This window comes from Rhododendron vialii, chromosome 13a, assembly GCF_030253575.1.
Source record: "Rhododendron vialii isolate Sample 1 chromosome 13a, ASM3025357v1".
Lineage (NCBI taxonomy): Eukaryota > Viridiplantae > Streptophyta > Magnoliopsida > Ericales > Ericaceae > Rhododendron > Rhododendron vialii.
This window is the reverse complement of record NC_080569.1, coordinates 1,997,254-2,024,138: the sequence shown is the minus strand read 5'-3', so window position 1 is coordinate 2,024,138 and position 26,885 is coordinate 1,997,254. Positions and strand designations below refer to the sequence as shown.

The 26,885-nt window shown below is 38.8% G+C and overlaps 4 protein-coding genes across 4 annotated transcripts; all 4 read left to right on the top strand.

Moving 5' to 3' along the window:
* Positions 1-363: 363 nt before the first annotated feature.
* LOC131313159 (disease resistance protein RPV1-like) lies at positions 364-3,378 on the top strand. The gene is made up of 2 exons (XM_058341301.1): positions 364-1,032; positions 3,309-3,378. The coding sequence occupies exons 1-2, from the start codon at positions 509-511 to the stop codon at positions 3,376-3,378; spliced, it is 594 nt and encodes a 197-aa protein (XP_058197284.1). The 5' UTR covers positions 364-508.
* LOC131315164 (disease resistance protein RUN1-like) lies at positions 3,080-25,056 on the top strand. The gene is made up of 5 exons (XM_058344265.1): positions 3,080-4,520; positions 4,708-4,983; positions 5,222-6,978; positions 24,003-24,087; positions 24,719-25,056. The coding sequence occupies exons 1-3, from the start codon at positions 3,507-3,509 to the stop codon at positions 6,764-6,766; spliced, it is 2,835 nt and encodes a 944-aa protein (XP_058200248.1). The 5' UTR covers positions 3,080-3,506; the 3' UTR covers positions 6,767-6,978; positions 24,003-24,087; positions 24,719-25,056.
* On the top strand, positions 9,378-11,491 carry LOC131315170 (disease resistance protein RPS6-like). Its single transcript, XM_058344280.1, has 3 exons — positions 9,378-9,598; positions 10,759-11,015; positions 11,102-11,491. The coding sequence occupies exons 2-3, from the start codon at positions 10,821-10,823 to the stop codon at positions 11,402-11,404; spliced, it is 498 nt and encodes a 165-aa protein (XP_058200263.1). The 5' UTR covers positions 9,378-9,598; positions 10,759-10,820; the 3' UTR covers positions 11,405-11,491.
* LOC131313158 (disease resistance protein RPV1-like) lies at positions 12,971-26,465 on the top strand. The gene is made up of 15 exons (XM_058341300.1): positions 12,971-13,098; positions 13,194-13,254; positions 13,311-13,326; positions 14,815-14,932; positions 18,341-18,799; positions 19,340-19,402; positions 19,929-19,958; positions 20,036-21,140; positions 21,328-21,603; positions 21,842-23,359; positions 23,547-23,601; positions 24,003-24,148; positions 24,719-24,730; positions 25,466-25,516; positions 26,337-26,465. Exons 1-15 carry the CDS (start codon positions 12,971-12,973, stop codon positions 26,463-26,465), a joined length of 4,167 nt encoding a protein of 1,388 aa, XP_058197283.1.
* Positions 26,466-26,885: the final 420 nt, after the last annotated feature.

Below are 26,885 nucleotides of genomic sequence, written 5' to 3'. Positions count from 1 at the left end.
TATTGGTGGGATGCAATCGGAAAAAAATCCGGTACACACCCGGCATAACTAAATACGTTACGCCTCTCAATGGTTTTAGGTTATGCCTCTCAATGGTATGCACGGTTACGCTTAGGTTATGTCTGTCAATGGTTTTGGTTACACCCCTATGTTATGTCTGTTATGCCTATGTTACACCTCTCAATGGTTTATTAGCTAAGAACAATTTTGCAAATAATCTTATAGGACTCGGTCAGTATGATGCGCTCTCTCTCACTCTCACTCTCTCTCTGAGTGGGATAACGAAAATATCAAAAGAACCAATAGGTTATAACTTATATGAACCATAAAGTCTACAACCTTTCGTTCATGGTATAGAATGGTGAAAGGAGAGAAGAATATCTTATTATCTATTCTTGAACCTTTTCTTTTTCCAGGGTATGAATCTCCTCCTATAACTAAACAATTCACGGTTCACCTAAAAAAGCCATAAAGTCTACAACCTTTCGTTCAACTTTGAGATTTTTAAATGGCTTCTGCTTGGGCGCAAAAACCCTCTTCTTCTTCCTCCCCTATCCCACCGCAACGCAGATATGATGTCTTTTTGAGTTTCAGTGGCATCGATACCCGCAACAACTTTACTAGCCATCTTCTATCAGCTTTAGAGCGACACGGTTTTCATACATTCAGAGACAACACAAACCTCAATAGAGGAGAGGATATTGGTTACAAGCTACTGAAAGCAATCGAGGACTCAAGAATTTCACTTGTCATTCTCTCGAGAAATTATGCCGCGTCAAGGTGGTGCCTTGATGAACTTGTGAAGATCATGGAGTGCTGGAAGACCTTGCAACACATTGTTTTTCCTATCTTCTATGGCGTTGGGCCAACAGATGTGCGAGCGCAAAAGGGGAGTCTTGCAGAAGCATTCGACAAACATGCAGAGCGTTTTAAAGATCAGAGTAGTCTGGGTAGCAAGGTGGAGAAGTGGAAGGAAGCGCTTACTCAGATTGCCAACTTATTAGGCTGGGACTTGCCAAAGTTGGACAACGGGTATTTTCCTCAACTTTTCTAATATATATGTTCATGAAAATAACCTAAAGTGGCACCGGTAACAGTCATTTTGATCGGTGTGCAAGTAGAATTCTACCTACAGTTACAGAGTTTCAACAGAGTCACCTATGCTGCTCTTGAAAATTGGTCAACACTGTCAAATTTCATATCATACAGCACCAGATGAATGAATTTGCATAAAAGTTGTAGGAACATTTTCGAAATACTTGAAGAATATTAAATGGGATTGCTTGTAAATGGTTTTAATTAGGGGTGGCAAATTAAACCCAAACCCATTAACTAACCCAAACTCATCTATTAAAAAATAGACCCAACCCAGCCTATTTATTAGTTGGGTCAGAATGAGTCTAACTTATCTAACCTATTTAGTAATTGAATTTTAATGGGTCAACTTAAATGACCCAATAAGTCATGAACATGATCCATCAAAGAAAAATAGAAAAAACACATTACAAATTGAAATTAGCCCGTCTCAATCTCATTCTTCTTCCACAGATCTCATTCTTCCTCCACTGAGGTCGTCACAATCAAATCCACTCGTCATAGCCATCAACAGGAAAATCAGCAGAGGCAACTCCGACATAGAATTCGAGCTCGTTGCCGTAGCGAATTACCTCAACACTTTCGAGAATGTAGATGGGACCCGAATAATCCGTACCGATCGGAGCAGTTTTTACTTTACTTTTTTTTTCGTGCGCTGAGTCGGTAGTTGTCGCGTGATAGGAAATTGTGTATGTAGGTATCATTGGTTTTTTAATCGCACGATTATGGTTTTTAATTTGAAAAAATCAACAGATTTTGGTTTCAACGACCCTATGGAAACTTCCAAGTAGGGAAGAAGAGGAGAGAGAGAGAGAGAGAGAGAGAGAGAGAGAGAGAAAGAAACGAGCACTATTAAAGCACACCAATCAAATATTAAACGAGCCTAAAATTCAAGCTCGATCTCAAACGAGCCAAGCCTATACAAACGAGCCAAACTTTTGCGAGCTGAGCCGAGCTTTGGAGTGTCGAGCTCAACTTGTTTAGTAAATGAGCCAAAAACACGTGCTTAAGCCGGCTCGGCTACTAAAGAGCCACAAGCTACTCAGCTCGATTCGTTTTTAAAATTATTTTTTTAGGTTTTTTAAGGAAACTTTTGGAGTTGACAATAGTCAATTCTTTTTCTTTTTCTTTTTTATCTAGTCAATAGTCAATTCATTCAAATCATTTTTTACTGGATACTAAAATAATTTCAGCAGAATCTCCATTCAGTTCAATAATTTTAGTATACAGGGGTAATTTGGTCATTTTAGTATATAGGGGTATTATGGTAATTTTAGTATACAAGGGTAAATTGGTCATTTAAATGTATAAGGGTAATATGGGTATTTTAGTTGTTTTAAATTTTAATATATATGTAATTGGGTTAATGGGTGAGTCGGATTTGATTTTAAATAAATGGGTTGGGTTGGGTATGGGTATGGGTAATTGGGTCTAAATGGGTCAATGACCCATTAAAGACCCAACCCACTAATAACTTATCCAATTTAGCCCAAACTTGCCCATTTGACATCCCTAGTTTTAATCCAAAAGGTGTGTATATTCAGGCTAGATGGATAGACGTGATTATAAGATTTAAATCCAAAAGGTGTGTCCATTCAGGTTATATGAATATAAGTGACCATTGGATTTAAATGTTGTGATTGTTCGTGATGGTCACAGTGGTTTAAATAATTTAGTGTGACTAGTGGTAAGTGTTCACAATCCTGTGCCTATATAGCGGGTAGGGGTTCCACCAATTGGGATAATAAGATAGATGAGAATTAGGAAGTTCTCTCTAGATTTCTCTCCCTGGATTTACATCCGTTCTTGGCGGACTCGCAAAATCTAAAGGCATTCTGGTCTCTCGTTGTTCATGCATGATGCAGTCAAACAACAGTCCTCAAGACTGGGCTTCATTGTATCTTGGAGACGGCTTCGTGATTCACCTGGTGCACACCAAATTCTCACGAATTGGGGGGCTAATATGGTCTTGAAGATAAAGTCTTTGACGTGCCTTGAAGCAACCATTTGTCGTCTCCATTTATATCCTCTTCTGCAAGTTATACAGTATTTTCACCAACAATAGTTAAGTTTGCTTCATGGTTCATAACATACCTGTGGAAAACCTTATTTTGCACTTTTAAGAAGCCAAAAGGAAGAAATTATAAGTAAGAGTAAGCCTTTGACTTAGTTCAACATTTCTGTTACATTTGTTCTATTATTTACGTTTGTAGGTCAGAGTCACGTTACATTAGCATGACTCGGTATGTAGTTATGGCACTTCTAAATCTGCTAAAGGCTTAATTCTTTTTGTCTCTTCTATTCTATGCGCAATTCACAGGGATGAAGCAAAGTTAATTCAGAAAATCGTTGAAGAGGTCGGAAAAAGATTAGACATTGGACATCTAAATGTTGCAGACCACCAAGTTGGAATGGAGTCTCGTCTGCAAGAACTCAATGTTCTTTTGCGGATGGAATCTAGTAATGTTCGCATTGTTGGAATATGGGGGATTAGTGGAATTGGTAAGACTACAATTGCTATGAAACAATTTAATGTCATCCGACATATGTTTGAAGGTAGCAGTTTTCTTGCGAATGTTGCAGAAACTTCAAAGCAACCAAATGGTTTGGTTTGTTTACAAGAGCAAATTCTTTTAGATATATGTAGCAACGGAACCCATAATATAAGAAATTCCTATCAAGGAATCGAGGTTATAAAACGAAGAGCTTTCTGTCGAAAGGTTCTTCTTGTTCTGGATGATGTGGATAATGTCCAGCAATTGAAAGCATTAGCAATAGATCAAGATTCCTTCAGGTCTGGAATGGGAAGTAGAATTATCATAACAACAAGAGATGTGTCTTTGCTAAATTTGCTTAAAGTGGATGAGATATATGCAGCAAAGGAGTTAAATAGGAGTGAATCTCTTCAACTCTTAAGTTGGCATGCCTTTAAGGAAGACCATCCCAAAGGAAACTATTTGGACCTTTCGGATCAAGTCGTGGCCTATGCTGGAGGGCTTCCATTAGCTCTTGAAGTTTTGGGCTCCTTTCTGTATGGCAAGAGCATACATGAATGGAAAAGTGCAATATCAAAATTGAAAAAAATCCCTCCTGTAGATGTTCAAACAAAACTTAAGATAAGTTTTGATTCTCTAAGTGATGAAGTGAAAGAGTTGTTCCTAGATATGACATGTTTTTTTGCTGGAACATATGGTGTTTCTACGATCAAAATACTTGAAGGCTGTAATTTTTTCGCTGCGATTGGGATTCGGGTTCTGGCCGATCGGTGTCTCATAAAATATGGGCCCTGTAATGAGCTTATGATGCATGATTTGATTAGAGGCATGGGCAGAGAAATTGTCCGACAAGAATCTGTTAAGGAGCCAGGGAGGCGTAGTAGATTATGGTATAAAGAGGATGCCCTTGAAGTGTTGAGAGATGGAACGGTGAGGTCCATATTCCTGAACTTTTAATTCATATTTTCTGTTTATTTACTGCTAGAATTCCAAACGTGTATGCACATTCTTAGTTCTCACGGTTAGTATTGATGGACTTAATCATAACTTCCTTTTTATTATGTTTCCTCATTAAGGTAAACTTTGCTCCTCATGGTGCAATGGATTTTTGTATTAGGGAACTGAAGCGGTTGAAGGTCTCTTCCTAAACTTTGCTGAGCCGAATGACATCCAAGTGAATCCAAAGGCCTTTGAAAAGATGAACAGACTATGGCTACTTCATCTCAATTACGTTAACCTGAGCGTAGGTTATGAACATATCTCCAAAAGGTTACTATGGCTATGCTGGAATGGATTCCCGTTGAAATGTGTCCCATCAAAGTTGTATATGGAGAATTTGATTACTCTTGACTTGAGTCATAGTCGCCTAAAACAAGTATGGAAGGGAACCAAGGTAACAACATTCTTCTTCTCTCTCTTTCAATAACCCTCTGATTGTATACGATGTTAAAATTAGCATTGCTATTACCTAGCTAGAATCCCTGACTTCTCCAAACTCAACCAATTAATACTAGCCCATAGACGTATGCACTCCAGCCCATCATGCCCTGCTCCATTATTTTTCTCACTCAAAACACTGCTAGCATCGTATTTTACATGAAAATTAATGGTTCTTGTTTTCTTTTGGACAGATCTTGGGTAAACTGAAATTCCTTTACCTCAGTCATTGCTATTACCTAACCAGAACCCCTGACTTCTCTGGACTCAACAATCTTCAGGAACTTTTGCTTAATGATTGCATAAGGTTGGTAGAGGTCGATGATTCTATTAGATTTCTCAAAAAACTTGTTGTTCTAGATATGAAGAACTGTAAAAAACTTCAGAAGCTTCCCTCAAGCATTTGGATGTTGAAAACTCTTGAAAATCTTGATCTCTCTGGCTGCTCCATGCTTGGAAAATATTCTGGAATCAAGCTATCTAAATCACTGTCCCCATTCCTCTCATCTTGGAATTTCATAACAAAGAGAGTGGATTCTATTGGTTTGTCACTTTCCCCTGTACTTGGCTTAAGTTGCTTAAAAGAATTGAGCATGGAAAACTGCAATCTGCAATGTCTACCAAATGAAGTCGGGAATTTGATCTCATTGGAGACTTTGGATCTTGGCAGAAATAATTTGCGCACCTTACCGGATAGTATCTATAACCTTACTCGCTTGAAGAAGTTGTATTTGTCACACTGTGATGTGTCGCATCTGCCCAGTGAAATCGGGAGGCTGGCCACCTTAGAGGCTTTGATTCTTGAAGGAAACAGTTTAGTTAACTTACCGGATAGCATCTGCAACCTTACTCGCTTAAAGAATTTGAATTTGTCACTCTGTGACGTGTTGCATCTGCCCCGCGAAATTGGGCGCTTGATCTCATTGCAAAAGTTGAATCTTCGAGGAAACAATTTACGTACCTTGCCGGATAGTATTTGTAACCTTGCTTGCTTGGAAGTGTTGTCGTTGCCACACTGTAATGTGTCACATCTGCCCGACAGAATTGGAATGTTGAGCTCGTTAAAGTGGTTTGATCTTAGAAGTAACAATGTTAGTATCCTACCAAAGAGTTTCAATGACCTTGCGAGCTTGGAAATACTCTACTTGAGTAATTGTGGAAGGCTCCAATCACTTCCAAAGCTTCCAGCAAGTTTATACCATGTGGAGGCAAGCAACTGCACATTACTACTAGAAAGAATACCTACCGAATTCAACTGGCCACCTGGGTTGTTGGTCTCACCTTATCAGGAGTGGTCAATGCAGAGAATGATTGGAGTGTATCTTCCTGGGGATGACGTTCCCAATGCGTTCCCGTACCAGTATACAGGGTCAAAATTATCTCTTGTGGCACCACCTCTGGAAACTCGGAGAATAATTGGTTGGGCTTTATGCATAGTTTTCAGAACTCACAAAAAACCTGGTCAAAGGTCTTGCATGTATATTTTCAGTAAGAAAACTGAAGGCTTGCGAAATGAAAACAAGTACAAAACTGGGGTAACGTACCAAGATGAAGACCAGATGAATCTCATGTATTTCCCATCAATTGTCACAGGAATTCATTTGTTTAGCGGGGATGAATTGGAGATTGAGATAAGTCCAGATGACCAGGAGAAGACAGTGCCGTGGTTGACGTTGAAGAAGTGTGGGATTAAACTCGTTTATGAGGATGCAGACATTACAAACATGAATATTTTGTAACATTGATACAGTACACTACTTGGCACCTCTTATTAGTATGTTATTCTCGAAGACGAGGTTTGTAGGCATAGACATTACTGGATGTAATTTCTCTTTTCTTAGAGACTCATTTTGGAATTCTACAAATTTTTGTTTGTAAGACTCTATTTTGACTTACGGTGTCGAAGATTCTTTAATTCAAGGAAGATACTTCTGGAAAGTTCCACCATCGGGTACTTCCTATCTTTTGGACCATACAAACCAAATGTTAAGAAGTTCATATAGTCAGTTTTGTGCCCATTATTTATATATTTTGGACGGCATCCTGGGCTGTTGCTTTTTGGTTTCTGTTACGTTTAAATTTTCTTCTTCCCTTGGGATAGACAAAGGACATAGTGACAATTGGAAGCAGTTTTCTCCACCGGATTTATAACTTAGCTTTGATTTATAAACACCAGACTTATCTTTGATTTTTAACTTTCCTCTTTCTGGAAAAAAAGGCTGCAACTGGCATTCCTCTTGTGTTATTGATTGTTTCTGAAAAGTAACAATTGGCCTAGGAACAGCGAGTAATGCAGTTCTAGGCCTGATGCGGGCGTGCCAGGGCAGGATTGCTGCCCAAATTCGTATCAAGGCTTGGAAGCCTTAATCTGACTTCTAACTGGACGAAAGTGCACGGCCTAAGGGTGGAGACCGTGAGGAGGTTCGTGGTTTGCCTTTGCGGGCTAAGGACTTAAAATTTCCTAATCGTGTGAAAAATGGAAAGAAAGGTAGAGCAAGGCCTAAAACAGAAATAAAAGGACTTCATTAATGGTTTAATAAAGTCTGATTACAAGGAAATGAAATAAAATCTAGGCTTGGCTAGATTGAACGGGAAACTAAAGATAATTGAAAGATAATTGAAATGCAATTTAGATAAGCCGTGGGCTTGATGGTCGGGGACCGAAAGATAAAAATAGTTGAAAGATAATTGAAATGTAATTTGGATAAGCCATGGGCTTTGATAGTCGTGGACCTTGGCCAAGGCCTTCAGAACTGTGATTTATAGGAGCTACAGGCCTTGAGCTGCTTCAAAATGCTCCAATGCATGGCTGCCACATGGCCTTCTATCAGAGGCTTGAGCTTGAGCAGCTTCGAAATGCTCCAATGAGGGGCTGCTCTCTGAACAAAACGTGCCTTTTACTCCAAGAAAAGGGCAAAGGCCTGAAAAATCCTTCTTTTCTGCATAAAATTTTGAAAAAGGGCAAAGAAAATTTCAGTTTCTGCAGTATCCAGGCCATTCCGGGCCCACCACAGCTGCAGACCAATACTTCACCAGGCCTTTCTTATCATTTTATTGGACCTTGCATACTTGTGGGCCCTCTAAATCCTCTGAGGTTCATCTTTCACGGAAGAAGGATCCAGAAACAAAGGATTAACTAGACCTGGATGAGCTGCTTGTGAGCAGCTTGCTTAGGTCTGCATGAATCATTCACCAACAGCTCCAAGGGCTGCATGTGCGCCACCTGTCTCTGGCCTTGCTTCATGCGGAAGAATGGGGTCCCACCAGTTCAGACCTTGAGCTGCTTGTGAGCAGCTTACCCAGATCTGTCTAGCAAGAATATTCTAGGCCTTTGAGCTGCTTGTGAGCAGCTTGAGGCGTTTAAGCTGCTTATGAGCATGGATGTTTATAAAAAAGGGATATTTGGGCCCACCAAGGCCAAAAACGCAGGCTTGGTTGAGCTGCTTGTGAGCAGCTTATATGATGTTAGATAGAGGCCTTTGAGCTGCTTATCCAGGCCTAAGCTGCTTGTGAGCTGCTTGGGATGTCTCCATGCATGGTTGCCACGTGTCCCAAGCCTTGCTTCATGCTAAAGGATAGTAAAGACTCAGACCTTGAGCTTCTTGTAAGCAGCTTACCTAAATCTGCCCAACAAGAACATTTTAGGCCTTTGAGCTGCTTGTGAGCAGCTTGAGACCTTTTCCCTGCCAACTGAAGGCCATAGGTGACGTTTTCTTTAAGAAGTAGGCCCATCTATTACTTGGGCCTGAACTTGAGGAGCATCATAGGCCTCTTCTCTTTGTAAGCCATGCGAGCCCAAGTTTGGAAAGAAAACTTGGGCTTTAACTGATTTAGGCCCACTTAGAAGGCCTTATTATTTCTAAGAACTGGCATAGGCCTGGATAAAACACTCAAATTTAGTGGGTCAACCCAAGTTTTCGGCCAATCTTGGGCTTGGGCTTGTGATAACGAAATCTTAGGCATAATTTGGCCCAGGCCTTTGAAAACTCAACTCGATCAGTGGCGTTCAAATCGGCCCGATTTCGTGGGTGACCGATCATGAGGCTTTTTAGCGCCTGAGACCTTCATTCAAGGCCTTCTTCTAACCACAAATTGATTTTCTGAATTTTGGCCAAAAATGGGTGTAAACAGTTATGCGATTGCCTACACATGATGTAGGTGACAAAATTATTCAGGTAAATCGTTTGCCCTGAATGTCTATTTCAAATCTCATCTTTTTCTTGTTTCTCTGAATGCCCATTGCAGTGTGGATCTTTTCGATGCTGCATAGGCGTAATCTGTCAAAGTTTCTAAATTCTCATAGTTAATATTTTGGGTTCGTAATTCTAAGAGAACATAGACATGAATGTAAAGTCTTAGAATAAACACATTCTTTTTTTCAACAAGGTCAACTTTTTTCCTCATTATCCACTGGATTTTTCCAGTATCAGTGCACTGAAGCTGTAATTCTGAGAGTATATAGACATGAACTTAACTATCTTAAAATAAGCATATTCTTTTTCTCAACAAGGTGAACTTTTTCCTCATTATCCAGTGGCTTTTTCCGTATCAGGGCACTGAAGCTGTTGAATGTTGGGTTTTTCTCAAAAACCATTGCGGAAAATATATAGTTTAAAAAAAAAATGTTTCGGATCTACTTCATACGTGTGCGTAAAGTTTCATGAGGAAGGGTTAGGGTTTTACCTTTTCGGAATTCAAAAACAAAACCCTACTTCTGGTTATGAAAAGATTGATTCCTTCTTGCTCCTTGCAACCCAAAAATCTTCAACCCTATGACCAAAGAGAAATTAGCCAATAGGGTTTGTGGGAACCCTAGAATATTTCTCCCTTCTTTTAATCTCTCAATTCTCTCTCAATATCTGGTAGGAAGAAAAATTGTCGTATCCTACATGAGAGAATTAGATTTATAGGGATAAATTTACTTGGCCAATATGTCAAACTCTTGTTGGGCTAGGGTTGGGACCTATGGGCTTCTTTAAGGCTTAGCTAAAATTGGACTCACGCTCTCTCATCTCCATGAGTGGTGGCCCAATTAAACCAAAATTAATTCCACTATATAATTATGGCTAAACTCTAGGCCTCAAGAATATTAATATATTGTTCCCGATAAATGGCAATACTGTAATGTCAAACCCCTTCACTATGTAATGTCCATAAGTAGCAATTGGTCATAATAAACAACTATCACACCAAAGCATACTTATATTTTAATTCCATTGAATACTAGTTCACTCACTTTTAGTCTAGAAAAACATTTTAATGAACACTTCATTAAAATGACTAGTACTAGGTTTAAAGACTAATCCAGTGAACTAACTCAAGGGGACATTATACTCTGTAATTAAATAGAGAGTGAATTCCATCTTGAAAATAATGTTCTCACAGTCCTAACATAAATCACCCAACCCACCGAGGTGTTGATCGAGTTAGACCTCACTCATTGGTGACTCAAAGTGACATAGGCTAGATACTTAAGTTCATTAACTTTCTTAGGATTCTTATCAGCAATTGTGAATAGTTTAAATTACAAACATTGGTGATTTATAGCTCCCATAAGTAAATCACATTTACATACATAAATCATATTCAATGTAATTTGGGACTTTTATATTCATCTCATGAATTATATCCAATGTATGAAACAAAGCATTTCAGAATAATAAAATAAAACTCTTATTGATAATGTAAATAAACAAATATTGGTTCTGAGGGCATAAAACCAACATTGAAGGCCTCTTCCTAAACTTTCATGAGCCAAATGAGGTCCAAGTAAATTCAAAAGCATTTGAAAAGATGAACAGATTGTGGCTGCTTCATCTCAATAATGTTCATCTCAGGGAAGGTTACGAACATATCTCCAGAAAACTATGGTGGCTATGTTGGAATGGTTTCCCATTGAAATGTTTGCCGTCAAACCTGCATATGGAGAATTTAGTTACTCTTGACTTGCGCTATAGTAGCCTGAAAAAAGCGTGGAATGGAACCAAGGTACAACATTAAAATTTTCCTTTTTCGAATGCCATTCACATTTTGTGTTATGTGAAAATTAACTTTCCTCATTCTGTTTTGGATAGATATTGGTCAAACTGAAATTCCTTTACCTAAGTTATTCCTATCACCTAATCGAAACCCCTGACTTCTCTGGACTCAAGAATCTTGAGGAACTGTTTCTTAATGATTGCATAAGATTGGTAGAGGTTGACAAATCTATTAGATTTCTCAACAAACTTGTTATCCTAGATATGAAGAACTGTAAAAAACTTCGGAAGCTTCCCTCAAGCATTTGGATGTTGAAATCTCTTGGAAGTCTTGATCTCTCTGGCTGCTCCATGATTGGAAAATTTTCTGGATTCAAAGGATCACCGTCTAAATCATAGTCATCATTCCTCTCATCTTGGAATTTCAGAACAAAGAGAGTGGGTTCTATTGGTTTGTCACTTTCCCCAGTACTTGGCTTAAGTTGCTTAAAAGATTTGAAGATAAAAAACTGCAATCTCTCATGTATACCAAACGAAGTCGGGAATTTGATCTCATTGGAGACTTTGGATCTTAGTGGAAACAATTTGCCCACCTTACCGGATAGCATTTGCGACCTTACTCGCTTAAAGGATTTGACTTTGAAAGGCTGCAATCTGTCGCATCTGCCCAGCGAAATTGGGAGGCTGGTCACATTAGAAGTTTTGTCTCTTCAAGGAAACAGTTTACTTGCCTTGTCGGATAGTCTGTGTGACCTTACTCGCTTAAAGGAGTTGAATTTGAATTACTGTAATGTGACTCATTTGCCTGGTGGAATTGGAATGTTGAGCTCGTTAAATTTTTTGGATCTTGAAAGTAACAATATATATAGCCTACCAAAAAGTTTCAGTGACCTTGCTAGCTTGGAAAGACTCTTCTTGAGTAATTGTGGAAGGCTCCAATCACTTCCAGATTTTCCAGTAAGTTTGAACTGTGTGAATGCAAGCAACTACTCATTACTAGAAAGAATACCTGCTGAATTCAACCCGCAAGATAACACTATACATGTGCCTTGCGGGATGCGATATGTTAGCTTAGAACAATATTGTACATGGTGTTATAGAAAGACTCGACCAGTATAAGGTTCTCTCTCTCTCTCTCTTCAAAAGAACAATAGGATATAAAGCGTATATTGCATCAATATAACTGCTAATATCTCATTTGTCATCTTCTTATTGTCGGTATAATATCAGCCTGTGTGAATTTTGATTTCAAGTCCTGTCAAGAAAAAGGAATTTAATTTATACTCAACTAATGCATGATTTGTTGGAACAGGAATGGTCTGCAGTGTGGGGAGGTAGACGTATTTATCTTCCAGGGGATGAGGTTCCCAATTGGTTCCAGTACCAGTATACAGGGTCAAAATTCTCTCTTGTGGTGCCACCTCTGGTAACCCGGAGAATACTGGGCTGGATTTTATGTATAGTTTTCAGAACTCACAATGAACCTACTATTCGGTCTATTATGACTATTTCCAATACGAAAACTGATTGGCAGTGGTGGTGGGAGCAGCACATAGCTGACATAACACATGTAGATCGAGATCAGATGCTAATCATCTATTTGGCATCAGATCAGATGGAAATCCATTTGCACGGCGGGGATGAATTGGCGATTGAGATAATTCCAGAAGACTCCGAGAAGAAGGAGCCGTGGTTGACAGTGAAGAAGTGTGGGATTAATCTCATATATGAGGACGATAAGGACAATACAGTGACAAATGATTTATAAGTTTGATAACAGAGGATCCAGATATTTTGAGTCTGAGCTATTAGTCCAGTGCACCTAAGGTTGCCTGGATATCCTGAGTTATTAATCAAACGAGTCACCTAACAAGAAGAGAAGTATGCAAGGCTACCCCCTATCTCTCGGAAAAGGCACAAGTCAAGATCTATCATTCATCTTTGAGCTTGGTCCATGGAGGCTGCATGGCCAAAGAAGCCTCTTCCTCATCCTCCTCCATCTCAACACATTTCAAATATGACGTCTTCTTGAGTTTCAGGGGTGGTTTTAAAAACCTTGATGAGTGGTTTGTTAACAGAAACTCATACATATAGTTTTTGAACAGTTGTTTGGATAGGCATGAATTGGATTCAATTTATGGAGGTTATGGTTTCTTGGTCATGAGTGTGAGATGCATAACCGGATTAGTTTTTTCCCTTTTGAGCTGACTTTGTTTGCAAGATTCCGCACTTGTGTGAGACATTGTCTGGTCAAACTCTTCAAGTTGGTTACTTGATGAATCCTTTTTTGCACTGTACCTAACAGGCTTATGGTGTAGAAGGTATGTCTTCTTCGTCCCACCATTGTTCAGCTGTTATGCAAGATCTTTCTAGAGCATATTTTAAGTTAACTTCAATTGTTTATGGAACGTTAAGCACATAAATAATCTGGTAATCCTGTCTTTGTTCCCGGGCACTCCTTCCTGTAACCAACTCGAAGGAAGTCTTACCGAACAGACATAGCAGTAGACTGAGACAAGAATCAATACAGCTGTGAGGGAATTTGAGAAAGACAAGGACAACAGGATAAGAATCCAACTCTCTACTTCCAATCGATCAACGTGTATTAAACTCAATCCCCATCCAAGTGCCTCTCTCCCCAAATGGTGCATTCAAAGATACAACCAAAGGGCAAGCAACCAAGTCTCCGTTGACCACAACCGTCTCATAAATGTCCACACCATTCACTACCCCGTTGTGGTCATACATTTTAAAGAAGTGATTGAATGTGGTCCTAGAATTTATGGAAACAACCAATGATAGCGTCATGAAGTCCTCGTCACTTTCACCATCCCCGATCGCAACATGTTGCTGAAACACTCAAAATATCCCCATGCTAGGATCCAAAAAAAAAAAGAACATGTAAACAAAAAAAAGGACATAGAAGAAAAAAATCATAAAAGTCTGGGAAGGCAGTTTCGGCAATGTAGAAAAACGTGAGAATAGACTGATTTTGCCCCTCAACAATGTCGACGTGTATCAAATTAAAGGATTTGATTGGAAAAATTGAGGAAAGTTGTCCTTTGGATTCCTTCTTCTTATGTGTCCATCGGCAAATGGATTACTCTCAAGTTGGCATGGTATAAGGAAGACCATCCGAAAGAAAGACGACTATTTGGGCCTTTCGGAGCAAGTCGTGGCCTATGCTGGAGGGCTTCCATAGTTCCATTAGCCCTTGATGTTTTCGTTTCGAGAGCATACCTGAATGAAAAAGTGCAATATCAAAATTGGAAAAATTTGGCAAATAAAGACAAAAATAAGTTAAACAGACAATTTTTTTTGGATTATTTTTTTCATTATTCATAATTTTTTGAGTTTGGATCGTAATTTTTTACTTATCTGATTCTTCTTGTCGAGATGAACTAATAATCCACACAAATTTGATACAAAATTAACAAATGTATTTTTTTTTAATAAAAACAAAATAATAATCAAAGTGGCTTTTTAAGCCTAACCACTCCTGAGTGCATCATAAGTTCATAACTGGGTGATAGTACAACCAAAAGCCTATAACGAGCCCATGAAAGGCCTCCAGAGAACGCAAGGTAGAGAGAGTCAGGGTGGGTTCCTCCCCGCCCCCTCCGCTGCCCCCCTTCCCCGCCTCCCCCACCCACTTCCTTCTTCCTCACCACTCAATCCCCCATCTGCGGCCTCTCTCCTTTCCTTCTCCTTCTCCTTCTCCGCTCGCCTGGCTCAAGGTTGTAAGGTGGTTGAGACTCTCTCCTTTGAAAGTTGAGATTTTCTACTCTCCCCTCTATTTTTGGATTTAGGAACCAAATCTGGGGTTCTAGATCCGATTTTTCTTGGAATCAGTGTATCAACGACAAAGATGGCGTCCACAGGGGCTTTTACCCCCAGTCTGCGACAGGAAGAGTTCGAGTTGGAGCTGTGGGTCATCCAGGAGGGCTTGCTCCGTGTTCATACCTGGCCTCTCAACTTCGGCCTCTCCAACCCCTCCTCACGAGTGTGTTCGACAAGTCCGGCTCCGCCATCATAGTTCCATGCAGGGTTTTTTTTTTCTGTTTTCCCTGTTTTTCTTTCTGTTTTTTATTTTTATTTTCTTTTGTCAATTTTGTATTTTGGGACCGGTAGTTTCCCGTATTGTATTGTATATGTTTTGGCTAGGTTTGATATATTATTGGGATGATTTGGTTTGCTCGAGAAAAAAAACTAGGTGATAGTACTGGTGGCGGATTTATGTGAGGACCAATGGGGGCACAGGATCCCACTATTTTTCTTTTCTTCCACACGTGTAAATTATATGTTAGAAATGTTAGCACTGTACTTTCAAACAAGAAAAGATTATTAATTGAGTGTTACTGAGGCACTGTCACATAATGTTCCAACACCCTTCTCCACAACATGGAACTCAAGACTTGTTTTTAAAATTTGAACGGCGAACTCAAGATTTAATATATGAGTCTCCCCCCCAAATATGTAATAGAAAAGAGTTTTAAAAAACCACATAACAGTACTCCACGATCACTAAATTATTAAATAATCACAAGCAACTCTCCATTGACTAAACTTTTGCCTTCATACTACTCCTACCACGTAAACACGGATAATAATCATTATCTCATCACAAAATGCATGTCAAGTGAGAATCCTTTTCACCTTCTCCCTTATTCCTCTATTTATTTTCTTAAATCTATCAATATAACTCCTCTCAATTCGTATTGAAGATGATTTGTATAGCCCTAAAAACCAAAAAAAAAAAAAAAATGTATTTTTTCTTCGTAGCTACTTTAACAAAATATATGATAGTTAAAAAAACACTTTTTCCAATAAGGATCTTGAAGAAATAGTTCAAAAGAAACTTAAGTTGTGTTTTATATTCTTAAAAATGAGATAGACATTTGTTTCCGCAAGAAAATCGCATCGGTTGCCCACAGGTTCAAATTTCTGGTTACGCCACTAGTGATTCATACCGGAAATTTTCACACAAAATGCGGTGTGATATTTCCCCTTCCCTGTCGAACAACGTGTTTTTCCCTCTACCCCAACTACCAACAAAAAAACAGACAAACCAGGTTTTGCACTCTATTATTCTCTTCTTTGTCCTCTGAACAGCACGACCACTGACCGTTATTACTTCTTTCCTCTTTACTGTATCAGATGTTTCCCAAGACAAAAACTCTTTTCTTTTAACTTCAACCACGGCTGCGATTGCGGGAAATACTTTCTGCATGCATGATTTTGGGGTTCTACTTATTTGTTTTCTCTGTACCAGCTGCTTGTAATTTGTTTGCGTTTTGAGAGCTTAATTTAGGGTTTTACCCTCAACTTTTTTTTGAATATATATGCAGATCTCTCTTATTTGCACACTTTTTCTTTTTTTTGAAACGATTTGCACGGTGTTCTTGATGATGTTTTCTTCTATAAGTTCTTCATGGAAAGAAATAGCAGGCCTTTTATCATGAATCGAACGTAGGCTATGATTTGAATAGTGAGATAGAGTATTGCTTTTAATAGTTGTTAATTGATTTATCCCTTGAGCGAGAAAGAGAGAGAGAGAGAGCTACATTGCAACACGATTAGTTTTTTTTACGATCGATCACTAACACGAACATGTTTCTGCGCGCCTCAATTGATTCTTTGGACCAATCACACCCTCCATTAATATGAGACGGTCCATTTAAAACCGCGACAAAACTCGTATCAATTGATTCTTTGGACCAATCACACCCTCCATTAATATGAGACGGTCCATTTAAAACCGTGACAAAACTCGTATAGATTACTTCTCCTAATAACACCTAGAACAACCTAAGACCTAGAAAGAAACAAATTCCCAAGTCTCAGCTGGATTTAACCACTTGGTCATATGTCTTTTTTTATTTTCCACGGAACTTGGTCAATGGTCACAAGTCAAAGGAGTAGCTTTCGTCACCTAATTCGTTCTAATTGGGTCATATGGAATGGTGCGAGTTGCGAGAGAAGTATCTTTTTGTGTGTGTGTTCTTTAACCAGATTTTCCCCCTTTCTTACACGGGTAAGTACGATTGTTCGAATCTACTACTCTGTACAATCAAACAAGTCACCTAACAACAAGTGTACGAAGATAACCCCTTTGTTTCTTGGAAAAGGCACAAAAGTCTACTACATTTTATTTTTTTTGTGGTCAAACGGAAATATACAAAAGTCTACATCTGTCATCCATCTTTGAGCTTGGTCCATGGTCCCTGGATACTGCGTGCTTGGAAAAATGAAGCCTCTTCTTCTTTCTATGTACATCAATCATTATGAGAGGGTCCATTAATAGAAAGCATACCTACTGAATTCAACTGCCGAACTGGACTAGACCATTCATGCACATTCCGTATTTTATCAGTGGGATGCAATTGGAAAAAAATCCGGTACACACCCGGCATAACTAAATACGTTACGCCTCTCAATGGTTTTGGGTTATGTTTCTCAATGGTTAAATTATGCCCCTCAATAGTCATGTTATGCCTCTCAATGGTAGGGTCGCATATGATATGCACAGTTATGCTTAGGTTATGCCTCTCAATGGTTTTGGTTACGCCCGTATGTTATGATAGGGTGCATATGTTATGCACGGTTACGCCTAGGTTATGTCTCTCAATGGTTTTGGTTACGCCCCTATGTTATGTTTGTTATGCCTATGTTACGCCTTTCAATGGTTTGTTAGCTAAGAACAATTTTGCAAATAATCCTATAGGGGAAATGCTACGGTGTCCACCCGCCGTTTGGGGACACCGTAACTTTTGGCATAACCGACCATTAAAAGCATAACAAAAACCAGTGATGTGTATAACCAAAACCTTATAAAGGCATAACCCCCAAAATCCCCAAAATTTTGGGGGTTATGCCTTTATAAGGTTTTGGTTATACACATCACTGGTTTTTGTTATGCTTTTAATGGTCGGTTATGCCAAAAGTTACGGTGTCCCCAAAATAACCGGGGACACCGTAGCATCATCCGCTCTCTCTCTCTCTCTCTGAGTGGGATAACGAAAATATCAAAAGAACCAATAGGTTGTAAGAACCATAAAGTCTACAACCTTTCGTTCATGGTATAGAATGGTGAAAGGAGAGAAGAATATCTTATTATCTATTCTTGAACCTTTTCTTTTTCCAGGGTATGAATCTCCTATAACTAAACAATTCACGGTTTCCAGGGTATGAATCTCCTATAACTAAACAATTCACGGTTCACCTAAAAAAGACATAAAGTCTACAACCTTTGGTTCAACTTTGAGCTTTTTAAATGGCTTCTGCTTGGGCGCAAAAACCCTCTTCTTGTTCCTCCCATATCCCACCGCAATGCAGATATGATGTCTTCTTGAGTTTCAGTGGCGTCGATACCCGCAACAACTTTACCAGCCATCTTCTTGCCGCTTTAGAGCGACACGGCTTTCATACATTCAGAGACAACACAAACCTCAATAGAGGAGAGGATATTGGTTATGAGCTACTGAAAGCAATTGAGGACTCAAGAATTTCACTTGTCGTTCTCTCGAGAAATTATGCCGCTTCAGGGTGGTGCCTTGATGAACTTGTGAAGATCATGGAGTGTTGGAAGACCTTGCAACACATTGTTTTTCCAATCTTCCACGGCGTTGGGCCAACAGATGTGCGAGCGCAAAAGGGGAGTCTTGCAAAAGCATTCGCCAAACATGCAGAGCGTTTTAAAGATCAGAGTCCGGGTAGCAAGGTGGAGAAGTGGAAGGAAGCGCTTACGCAGATTTCCAACTTATCAGGCTGGGACTTGCCAAAGTTGGACAACGGGTATTTTCCTCAACCGTTCTAATATGTTCATGAAAATAACCTAAAGTGGCACCAGTAACAGTCATTTTGATCGGTGTGCAAGTAGAATTCTACCTACAGTTACAGAGTTCCAATAGAGTCACTTATGCTGCTCTTGAAAATTGGTCAACACTGTCAAATTTCATATCATGCAGCAAAAGATGAATGAATTTGCATAAAAGTTGTAGGAACATTTTCGAAATACTTGACGAATATTAAATGGGATTGCTTGTGAATGGTTTTAATCCTAAAGATGTGTATATTCAGGCTAGATGGATAGACGTGATTATTATATTTAAATCCAAAAGGTGTGTCCATTCAGGTTATATGAAAATAAGTGACCATTGGATTTAAATGTTGTGAATGTTCGTGATGGTCACAGTGGTTTAAATAATTTGGTGTGACTAGGGGTAAGTGTTCACAATCCTGTGCCTATATAGATGCTAGGGGTTCCACCAATTGGGATAATAAGATAGATGAGAATTAGGCATTCTGGTCTCTCGTTGTTCATGCATGATGCAGTCAGACAACAGTCCGCAAGACTGGGCTTCATTGTATCTTGGAGATGGCTTCGCGGTTCACCCGGTGCACACCAAATTCTCACGAATTGGAGGGCTAATATGGTCTTGAGGACAAAGTCTTTGACGTGCGTTGAAGCAACCATTTATCGTCTCCATTTATATCCTCTTCTGCAAGTTATACAGTATTTTCACCAACAATAGTTAAGTTTGCTTGATGGTTCAGAACATACCTGTGGAAAACCTTATTTTGCACTTTGAAGAAGCCAAAAGGAAGAAATTCTAAGTAAGAGTAAGCCTTTGACTTAGAGCCCGTTCCAGAACATAAAAAAGGTCTTTATTTTTTAAGAAGACAATTTTACGCTAAAAAATTATGGGCTTATTAGAATATAAAAATATGCAATATGGATCTTGTTTGAAAGATCTTGATGAGATCTTTTATACGATGCAAAAAAAATTTTAAAAAAAAATTGATTTATCTTATTTTTGTGTTTGAAAATGTAAAATAAGCTGCTTATTTTTTAAGAAGGTTTCTAGAACGGAGCCTTAGTTCAACCTTTCTGTTACATTTGTTCTATTATTTACGTTTGTAGGTCAGAGTCACGTTACATTTGCATGACTCGGTATGTAATTATGGCTCTTCTAAATCTGCTAAAGGCTTAATTCTTTTTGTCTCTTCTATTATATGCACAATTCACAGGGATGAAGCAAAGTTAATTCAGAAAATCGTTGAAGAGGTCGGAAATAGATTAGACATTGGACATCTAAATGTTGCAGACCACCAAGTTGGAATGGAGTCTCGTATGCAAGAACTCAATGTTCTTTTGCGGATGGAATCTAGCAATGTTCGCATTGTTGGAATATGGGGGATTGGTGGAATTGGTAAGACTACAATTGCTATGAAACAGTTTAACGTCATCCGACATATGTTTGAAGGTAGCGGTTTTCTTGTGAATGTTGCAGAAACTTCAAAGCAACCAAATGGTTTGATTTGTTTACAAGAGCAACTTCTTTTAGATATATGTAGCAATGGAACTCATAATATAAGAAATTCCTATCAAGGAATCGAGGTTATAAAACGAAGAGCTTTTTGTCGAAAGGTTCTTCTTGTTCTGGATGATGTGGATAATGTCCAGCAATTGAAAGCATTAGCAATAGATCAAGATTCCTTCAGGTCTGGAACGGGAAGTAGGATTATCATAACAACAAGAGATGTGTCTTTGCTAAATTTGCTTAAAGTGGATGAGATATATGCAGCAAAGGAGTTAAATAGGAGTGAATCTCTTCAACTCTTAAGTTGGCATGCCTTTAAGGAAGACCATCCCAAAGGCAACTATTTGGACCTTTCGGATCAAGTCGTGGCCTATGCTGGAGGGATTCCATTAGCTCTTGAAGTTTTGGGCTCCTTTCTGTATGGCAAGAGCATACATGAATGGAAAAGTGCAATATCAAAATTGAAAAAAATCCCTCCTGTAGATGTTCAAGCAAAACTTAAGATAAGTTTTGATTCTCTAAGTGATGAAGTGAAAGAGTTGTTCCTAGATATGGCATGTTTTTTTGCTGGAACATATGGTGTTTCTACGATCAAAATACTTGAAGGCTGTAATTTTTTTGCTACGATTGGGATTCGGGTTCTGGCCGATCGGTGTCTCATAAAATACGGGCCCTGTAATGAGCTTCTGATGCATGATTTGATTAGAGGCATGGGCAGAGAAATTGTCCGACAAGAATCTGTTAAGGAGCCAGGGAGGCGTAGCAGATTGTGGTATAAAGAGGATGCCCTTGAAGTGTTGAGAGATGGAATGGTGAGGTCCATATTCCTCAACTTTTAATTCATATTTTTTGTTTGTTTACAGCCGAAATTCCAAATGTGTATGCACATTCTTAGTTCTCACGGTTAGTATTGATGGACTTAATCATAACGTCCTTCTTATTTTGTTGCCTCATTATGGTAAACTTTGTTCCTCATGGTGCAATGGATTTTTGTATTAGGGAACTGAAGCGGTTGAAGGTCTCTTCCTAAATCTTGCTGAGCCGAATGACATCCAAGTGAATCCAAGGGCCTTTGAAAAGATGAACAGACTATGGCTACTTCATCTCAATTACGTTAACCTGAGCGTAGGTTATGAACATATTTCCAAAAGGTTACTATGGCTATGCTGGAATGGATTCCCGTTGAAATGTGTCCCATCAAAATTGTATATGGAAAATTTGGTTACTCTTGACTTGAGTCATAGTCGCCTAAAACAAGTATGGAAGGGAACCAAGGTAACAACATTCTTCTTCTCTCTCTTTCAATAACCTTCAGATTGAATACGATGTTAAAATTAGCGTTGCTATTAACTAGCTAGAATCCCTGACTTCTCTAAACTCAACCAATTAATACCAGCCCATAGACTTATGCACTCCAGCCCATCATGTCCTGCTCCATTATTTTTCTCACTCAAAACACTGCTAGCATCGTATTTTACATGAAAATTAATGGTTCTTGTTTTCTTTTGGACAGATCTTGGGTAAACTTAAATTCCTTTACCTCAGTCATTGCTATTGCCTAACCAAAACCCCTGACTTCTCTGGACTCAACAATCTTCAGGAACTGTTGCTTAATGATTGCATAAGGTTGGTAGAGGTTGACGATTCTATTAGATTTCTCAAAAAACTTGTTGTTCTAGATATGAAGAACTGTAAAAAACTTCAGAAGCTTCCCTCAAGCATTTGGATGTTGAAAACTCTTGAAAATCTTGATCTCTCTGGCTGCTCCATGCTTGGAAAATATTCTGGAATCAAGCTATCTAAATCACTGTCCCCATTCCTCTCATCTTGGAATTTCAGAACAAAGAGAGTGGATTCTATTGGTTTGTCACTTTCCCCTGTACTTGGCTTAAGTTGCTTAAAAGAATTGAGCATGAAAAACTGCAATCTGTCATGTCTACCAAATGAAGTAGGGAATTTGATCTCATTGGAGATTTTGGATCTTAGCAGAAATAATTTGCATACCTTACCGGATAGTATCTGTAACCTTACTCGCTTGAAGAAGTTGTATTTGTCACACTGTGATGTGTCGCATCTGCCCAGTGAAATCGGGAGGCTGGTCACCTTAGAGACTTTGATTCTTGAGGGAAACAGTTTAGTTAACTTACCGGATAGCATCTGCAACCTTACTCGCTTAAAGAATTTGAATTTGTCACTCTGTGACATGTCGCATCTGCCCAGCGAAATTGGGCGGTTGATCTCATTGCAAAAGTTGAATCTTGGAGGAAACAATTTACTTACCTTGCCGGATAGTATTTGTAACCTTGCTTGCTTGGAAGCGTTGTCATTGCCACACTGTAATGTGTCACATCTGCCCGATAGAATTGGAATGTTGAGCTCGTTAAAGTGGTTTAATCTTAGAAGTAACAATGTTAGTATCCTACCAAATAGTTTCAGTGACCTTGCTAGCTTGGAAATACTCCACTTGAATAATTGTGGAAGGCTCCAATCACTTCCAAAGCTTCCAGCAAGTTTATGCCTTGTGAATGGAATCAACTGCACATTACTACCAGAAAGGATACCTACCGAATTCAACTGGCCACCTGGGTTGTTCTCCTTAACTCATCAGGAGTGGTCAATGCAGAGAATGATTGGAGTGTATCTTCCTGGGGATGAGGTTCCCAATTTTTACCCGTACCAGTATACAGGGTCAAAATTATCTCTTGTGGTACCACCTCTAGAAACTCGGAGAATAATTGGCTGGGCTTTATGCATAGTTTTCAGGACTCACAAAAAACCTGGTCAAAGGTCTTGCATGTATATTTTCAGTAAGAAAACTGAAGGCTTGCGAAATGAAAACAAGTACAAAACTGGGGTAACGTACCAAGATGAAGACCGGATGAATCTCATGTATTTCCCATCACTTGTCACAGGAATCCATTTGTTTAGCGGGGATGAATTGGAGATTGAGATAAGTCCAGATGACCAGGAGAAGACAGTGCCATGGTTGACGGTGAAGAAGTGTGGGATTAGACTCGTTTACGAGGACGATGTAGACAATAAAGGGACGCCTGTTTTGTAACATTGATCCAGTACACTACTTGGCACCTCTTATTAGTATGTTATTCTCGAAGACGAGGTTTGTAGGTATAGACATTACTGGATGTAATTTCTCTTTTCTTAGAGACAGATTTTGGAATTCTACAAATTTTTGTTGGTAAGACTCTGTTTTGATTTAGGGTGTCGAAGATTCTTTAATTCGAGGAAGATACTGCTGGAAAGTTCCACCATCAGGTACTTCCTATCTTTTGGACCATACATACCTAATGTTAAGAAGTTCATATAGTCACTTTTGTGCCCATTATTTATATAGTTTGGACGACATCCTGGGCTGTTGCTTTTTGGTTTCTTGTTACGTTTAAATTTTCTTCTTCCCTTGAGATAAACAGAGGACATAGGGGCAATTAAGCAGTTTTCTCCACCGGATTTATAACTTAGCTTTGATTATAAACACTTGACTTAGCTTTGATTTTTAACTTTCTTCTTCATGAAAGAGGGCAGCAACTGGCATTCCTCTTGCGTTATGTGGCTGCCTACACATGATGTAGGTGACAGAATTATTCAGCCAAATCGTTTGCCCTGAATGTCTATTTCAAATCTCATCTTTTTCTTGTTTCTCTGAATGCCCATTGCAGTGTGGATTTTTTCGATGCTGCATACGCGTAATCTGTCAAAGTTTCTGAATTCAAGGAAAAGACTTGTGGAAGGCTCAAGCATTAGGTACTTCAATATATGCTATAGAACTTGGACTGAAATTCATAGTCAATGTTTCATGTATAATGTATGCACATCAATTTGCCTGCATAATTTTGTGTGTACTTTTTGTTTCTCATTACCTTCGGATTGTGCTTGACATTGAATTGTAGTTGTACAGTAAGGGTGAGTGTTATTGGTTGTTATTCGCTTGGACTGAGTTGCAAATAGCTTCAGCGATAACTCAAAGCGATAACTTAGCAAAAAAGGAACTGAGATTAAGACATCCATACAGCGGAGAGGCTTGCGGAAGATTATAGATGTAGGGAGAGATTAAACAGTGGAAGTACTCAAATAGTTCATCTTTATTTTATTTCTCTGCCTCACATGTTTCGATGCTCTCGCAAATTAAACATTCTTTTACTGTTCTCAGAGGACTTCGTGTCGGACTTTTCCATCACAATAGTCAGTCAAGTGAATGGGAAGAATTTAGTGGTCAGAATAGTTTGTTCATATGATTGTCATTCAAAAAAAAGGCAAAAGGAAGCATATTATTGAAGATCATAGCTACAACAATCACTGAACGCCGGGCTCTCCATCATTGACTCTTAAGAATGGTGTTGTTTCTTGTGTTGCCTTTCTGGTCTTGTCTTTTCAGGTCTTGAAGGAGGTTTTGCACTCTTGTGGAGCTTAATTCTTTTTCTGTTTTTCTGATCGGTGGAGCTTATTCCTCCGCGGCCAAAACTCCATCCAAGTGTTGAACCAATCCATCCCTGCATGCTGCTATCAGCTAGGGCTCTGGATCTTTAATGCTTTAGTGTAGAGCCTCAAATGACTTTGTTTTGTATGCTCCTTTATTTCGAGCCTTCTCGTTTTCTTTCCTTCCCTTTGCTTTTGGAAAGTATGCATAACAAACCTGTTTAACTCTTTATGCTTCTTGTGTTCATAAAATAATGTGCCACCAAATTTTGTACTCAGTATTATAGATTTGTTGTATCCTTGTGTCTTCGATGAATTGAATCACTAAGTCATCTCTCTATTTTCTGTTTTACGTTAGTAGTATGTTATTTCTACCCTCCAAACCCTTTTCTTTATTTATTCTGTGATATGTTGTTTTCAATTCCAATAAGTGTTTGTTACAACCGATCACAGACAACCCACATGTTTGCTTCAAGTTCCTCTTGTAGTCTTTTATGTAGTCAACATTGAGTCATAGTCAAATACTGGCTCTTATTAGAGTCCGATTACTATTACAAATAAGTGAATACACTCTCTTTTATCTGAATAAAATAGGTGAACACAATGGAATAAGGTATTTTGTCAGACAAACAAAATATTCATAATCGTTCACATGGATAGTGTTATCCCTTTGTTAATTGAGTAAATTTACAAAAATTGTGCACAGATGAGAGTGGAAAGATCTTTTTGTGTTGAGGCGGTAGCGATGGCAATGGCGGTTTGATGGTGGCAAGTATCATTACTATAAAAAATAAAAAATATATTATCCCAATTTGGAGGGAAATAAATACCAAAAGCCAATTTGTGGATGAGGAGTACCTATTATGTTTGGAGTTCATCTTAGTTCAATTTTATGATTCAGTTATTTATTTGTTTGTCTCGCCTAGTTGGTCGAGACTCGAGCCACTATAAAGAAAAATGTAAGGTTGATCGAATTATGCTCAAACAAACTAAAGTAGGCAGATAAAAAATAAAAATAAAAACTAAATTAGTGTAATGATCTTTAAAATAATATGTAGTATATACAAGCTTTGTTGATACTAGTATCTTTTTTTTTTCAATATCCAACTAACTTGATCATTAACTATCTCTGTCAATTTTATAAAATACTCCGTATTAGAAATTTTAATCATGAATTTAAACCCGAAAGATTTCATTTGATTTAATTCTTGGAGCGAATCGAAAAAAAGAGTGTATCATCTAGAATTACCCTCTCTTTTTTGTTTTTATTTCACTGTTGCAATTTCGAAAATAAATGCAATGCCGTATTGTTACGAGAGTACGACTGGTAGCTTGGTTATGCGAGCACCCAAACGTCTTCATATATATGATCTGCACCAATTTACAAACCCGAAAGAAAGAAAATTCATCCGCTACGAGATTACCGAGAGAGAGAGAGGTGGGACCTCAGTGCCGGGGATTTTTGGAGAGAGAAGGCCAGAGAGTGAGCTTTGGATTGATCAGGAGTCAAGAATTTCGCTTGTAGTTCTCTCAAAAAGTATGCTGCGTTATGGTGGTGCCTTGATGAACTTGTGAAGATCATGGAGTGCAGGAAGACCTTGCAGCATATTGTTTTGCCTATCTTTTATGATGTTGAGCCCTTCGACGTACAGACACAGAAGGGAAGTCTTGCTGGAGCATTCGCCAATCATGAAGAGCATATTTAGGAGTGTTCAGATGGCAAGTGGAGAAGTGGTGGGAGGCTCTTACTGAGGTTGCCAATTTGCCTGGTGGGACTTGCCCGAGGTGGCCAATCGGTAGTTTCCTCTATCTTTCTAGCATGCGCGTCGAAAATAACCTAAAGTGGCGCCGGTCGATTGTCATTTTATGGGGGTGCAATTGCAATTCTACATGCAATTATAGAGTTCTAATAGAGTCTGTCTATGCTACTCTTGCAAATTCGTCAAGATCAGTTCGTGTCGAATTTCATATAAAATACAGCACCAGATGGGTGAATCTGCATAAAAGCTCCGTTTATTTGATGGTTGCTCTTGCCTAAGAAGATATTAGGAGAAAATCTTATTTTGCACTTTAAACAAGCCAAAAGAAAGGAATTCTAACTAAGGCCATCCACAGTGGTATAATCA